This window comes from Sinocyclocheilus anshuiensis, unplaced genomic scaffold (assembly GCF_001515605.1).
Source record: "Sinocyclocheilus anshuiensis isolate Anshui unplaced genomic scaffold, SAMN03320099.WGS_v1.1 scaffold2053, whole genome shotgun sequence".
Taxonomy (NCBI): Eukaryota; Metazoa; Chordata; class Actinopteri; order Cypriniformes; family Cyprinidae; genus Sinocyclocheilus; species Sinocyclocheilus anshuiensis.
Window position 1 is genome coordinate 296,357 of NW_015558795.1, and position 4,271 is coordinate 300,627.

Here is a 4,271-nt window from a genome sequence, read left to right on the forward strand (position 1 = left end):
TGTGTTTGTAGATAGAACACCATGCAAATTGACTGTATTTTTTGTAATTATTTTATTATAAAACCAGTTGTAAACATGTAACAAAATTAACAACTCAATAATATTAAATGGCATTAAGTGCAAATCAAACATTCTTTAAAAAAAGCTCACAACACATAATTTATTGCTTCTATGTCATTCATTTGCACATGGAGCATAGATGGCAGAATAACCATATCAGACCTCTTATATCGAAACACCCTATATTGCCCCCCACCCTTCTAGTTCGGTGTCTTGGCTGAGTTACGAACCTGCGCACTCAGTTTCAAGTAACATTTGATTCCATATGTTATTTCAACAAGAAAAATTACTTGTGCTCATCCCTTAAACATCTGATTCAGCTCTAGTCCACATAAGGAAAATAACCTATTTCTTTTGCCTTTGTGCAAACATACCCACAGCTCTCCAAAGGGAACTTGATTTGTAGATTTACCTCATATTTACATGCACAGAATTTGACAACTATACATATTAAGGCAGCAAAACAGAGAAAAAAGTAACATAACAATAAAAAGCCTCATGCCGGTCAACATAATCAATTTGATTTTGTCAGCTTTGTTTCATATATAATCTCTTCTCAGTTTACAAAACAAGTTCATATTTGTCTGTACAGCTAAATAGTCCTCATATTAGCATGAAAAACACACAGCTTCTGGTCGTGGGTATCAGAGGGCATATTAGTCCACTTTTTCATAGCACTGACAGGTCGTGACAGGATTTGGACTTCTGTCTGAAGGCCATCTTCTTGTTCTTCCGGGCCACCATGCGGCCCAGGAAACGTTTGGCCTTTTTGCTGATGCTCTCGCGGCGCTTGCAGTTGGCCATGCGGCGGGCGTTTTCTTCTTTGCTGTCCTTGCGCAGGCGAATTTGTCTAACGATGCCCTCGAAGAGGTCGCGCACATTGTGATGTAGGGAGGCTGAGGTCTCAATGAACTTGCAGTCAAACACAACGGCACAGGCACTGCCCTCTAGAGAGACGAGGAAAAAGAGACGCACGTGCAGGTGAGCATTAACTCCATTACCAGAGAGATGGAGGCTACGTGTCATCTTTACTATGCCTCTTGGTTGTTCCTCAAAGCTCAGGAGACCGAGAAGTACTTTATCCAAAACATCTACAACCTGACTCCAACCAGAGACTCCAAAGTCTGTTTCTATCTCCCAGATTTAAAAAATAGAGAATAAGTCGGGTGAAATCTTACCATCTACAGAAACTTCCCGGGACCGCACCAAGTCACTCTTGTTTCCCACCAGTATGATGGGGATGTTTTCCGACTGCCGAGCTCTGTGCAGCTGGATTCGTAGCTCTGAAGCTTTCTCAAAACTGGACTTGTCTGTCACTGAGTACACGATGATGTAGGCGTCTCCCATACGCATGCACTGATCATTCAGCCACTGGCTGTTTTCCTGTAGAGAGAGAGAGAGAGAGAGAGAGAGAGAGAGAGAGAGAGAGAGAGAGAGAGAGAGAGAGAGAGAGAGAGAGAGAGAGAGAGAGAGAGAGAGAGAGAGAGAGAGAGAGAGAGAGAGAGAGAGAGAGAGAGAGAGAGAGAGAGAGAGAGAGAGAGAGAGAGAGAGAGAGAGAGAGAGAGAGAGAGAGAGAGAGAGAGAGAGAGAGAGAGAGAGAGAGAGAGAGAGAGAGAGAGACAATGACATTACAATTTGCAATGTATTTAATCTTTTTAAATTTAGTTAAAATGTTTTATTTTAAACATTTTGCCGTATATATATATATGTGTGTGTGTGTGTGTGTGTGTTTTAATCAATATAAACTTATTTTAAACATTTTTATATTTTTATTTATTTTAATATTTAATTATTTTAATTTGCTTAAATTATTTAAAATAAATATTACTCTTAATGCCCATTGCTTACCTGTTCCCATATGTCATAGAGAAGGATTGACGTCTCCTCATCATCAACCACAAGGGATCTGTCATATGTGTTTCCTGAAATGAAGGTGCAAAATACATAATTACACATCTGTAATGTTACACAAGCTTGTAAAAAAAAAAGCACCACATCACTTGGACTTTCCAGAAATGATTAGCTTGAAGGGAAAATCTTAACTTCGAGCACTTCTGAATAAACCAAGACATTTACCTGTTTCCTCGCAGTCGTTGCTGTCTTCAACTCCTCCAAATATTCTGGCCAAACTCGTCTTCCCGACGCCGTGCTCGCCCAGGAGGACCACCTTGTAGACCTGTCCGTCTGAGTCGCTGCCGGACGAGATGACGGAGTCGGAGGAGTCGGACACGCAGCTGTTCCTGTGCTCCTCCGCCGGACTGAAGCGCAGGAGGCTGGGCTGAGCCTCGGGCATCGAGCGCAGCTCTCGGTCGTCCACAGGCATGCTCCTCCTGTGCAAGTTCTGCAAGTGCAGGGGAAACGGCATGCTACCTCTCCTCTTGTCCATGTTCCTCAACTTGTCTCCTTTGTTCAAAGTCATGACTCCAAACCTGTCTGTGTGAAACTGTATTATAACAACTGTACTGTATAATGACACTTTAGTATAAAAGTACCTATAATATTAAATCCCTAGAGGAGTTGAGAAGATATGAAAACATGTCAAAACGATACTTACATGTGATTGCGGCTACAACGTCTCCCGTTTAATGTCAAAATTCCAGTTATTCCTTTTAACGCCGTTTTTCTTCCGCTGAGGGTTCGCTTATGATCGGTGATGAGACAGATCCCTTATTTATGCGAGTGACTGACGTCAGCCCCGAGGGAGGGTCTCCTCGCCTCGGAGAATCACTCGTCTTTCTTTCTTATAGTAGTAACATCATTTTGAGGGAGGAGCGGGATCCAGTGCGTGTGATTCACAATTCTGCGAGGGTCTTCCCTCCCCTGCGCGGACGAAGGGCTGAATCATGTTCCGCTTTTACTACAGCCATGAGATGCGTTCTTCATTGCATGTAGGTAAAGCAAAGGCGTATAGTCCGAACATGACAAATGGTTCATGGGGGAACAAAAATAAATAGATAAAAATCAGGGTATAAATAATTTTTATTTATGATTATTATTTGTCATCTTGCTAGTTTTAACTGGTTTAAGCTGGTCTCTCAAGCTGAGCTCAGCTACCTTGTGAAATTCGCAATTTTAAAGGCAAAAAATGTGAAAATGCTGTGAATTGGTGTACTGTAAGACAAGACACTTAACCATATATGGTAAAATATATTTCAATGGACATTATATATATTTACTGTCAATGTATTTAGAAGTAAAAAAAAATATGAATTGTGTATTATATTCAGTAAGACCATATATGTATTGTCTTTTGCGTATTTTGTCCCAAAATTCCTTGACCAAACATTTGTTTAGATTTTAATAAATATTATTTTGTACACTGGGGTGTTTGATTATATCATGCCATTATTTTAGAGTTATGTGTCTTACGCTAATGATTTTTCCTTTGTTTGTGTGGTTAATTGTGCTCTATAGCGTGATTATTGGTTTATCATTGCTGCTGGAAAGGTCCATTTTGAAAACATCATGTGGCTTTTAATTGTACTGTACAGCAACAAGATTAAATGGCTCAGACAAGTTGGTTAACATTAACATTATATGATTTCATAACACACAGTTATGAACTGAAATCACAAAGTCACCATGTAATTCTTTAAACATCATCACTTTGAATTTCTTTGCAATTCTATGAATGATGCAGAATTATCCGGCACCAGTAATTTTTTGTTTTTTCCAGCATTCAAAAGGTATCACTTGAAAAGATATTCTGATTAGAATCAGAATTAGTATCCAGTGTCAGATTATCATTTATTATATTGGTTGCAAGCTAACAACATCATCCTATAATTCTCAAGGGCAAAATCCCCTTTCATCATATTGGTGGAGAACATTTATAGGTAGTTCAATGTTGCCATCTAGTGGCATATTATTGTATTGTCAGGTACAGGCATTTACCAGCAGGTGTATTAACTAACCTGTGCCTAGGCAATGCACTTTATTATTCCACAGTTATAATAGAAGATATATTTACACATTGTGACGGTCATTTAACAGCTGACTGTATAATACAGGAATTGCATATTACAAGTTCTTTATGTTTTATCAGATCTGCTTTTACGAGGGTTTATTTATTTATGTATTTTATTTGCACTTATATGTACAGACTGATTCTTGGAAACAACTTGAAATTATGGTAACACCTTCTATGAAGCCCGTATTTATAATACATTATAAGGGTATTCTTAAGGCATTATAATGAATGCATAATGCAT

General features: G+C 39.0%; 1 protein-coding gene across 2 annotated transcripts; it reads right to left on the bottom strand.

The window, feature by feature from the left end:
* Positions 1–59: 59 nt before the first annotated feature.
* LOC107681503 (GTP-binding protein RAD) lies at positions 60–2,993 on the bottom strand. Of its 2 annotated transcripts, none has more exons than XM_016477814.1 (5): positions 2,615–2,993; positions 2,137–2,489; positions 1,909–1,982; positions 1,239–1,443; positions 60–1,007 (listed from the first exon to the last, which is right to left on the bottom strand). In XM_016477814.1, coding segments are annotated over exons 1-5 (912 nt in total). In that variant the 5' UTR covers positions 2,617–2,993; the 3' UTR covers positions 60–729. The 2 variants fall into 2 exon arrangements, with proteins under 2 accessions (XP_016333300.1, XP_016333301.1); XM_016477815.1 differs by having other exon boundaries at positions 2,137–2,493.
* Between the last annotated feature and the right edge of the window lie 1,278 nt (positions 2,994–4,271).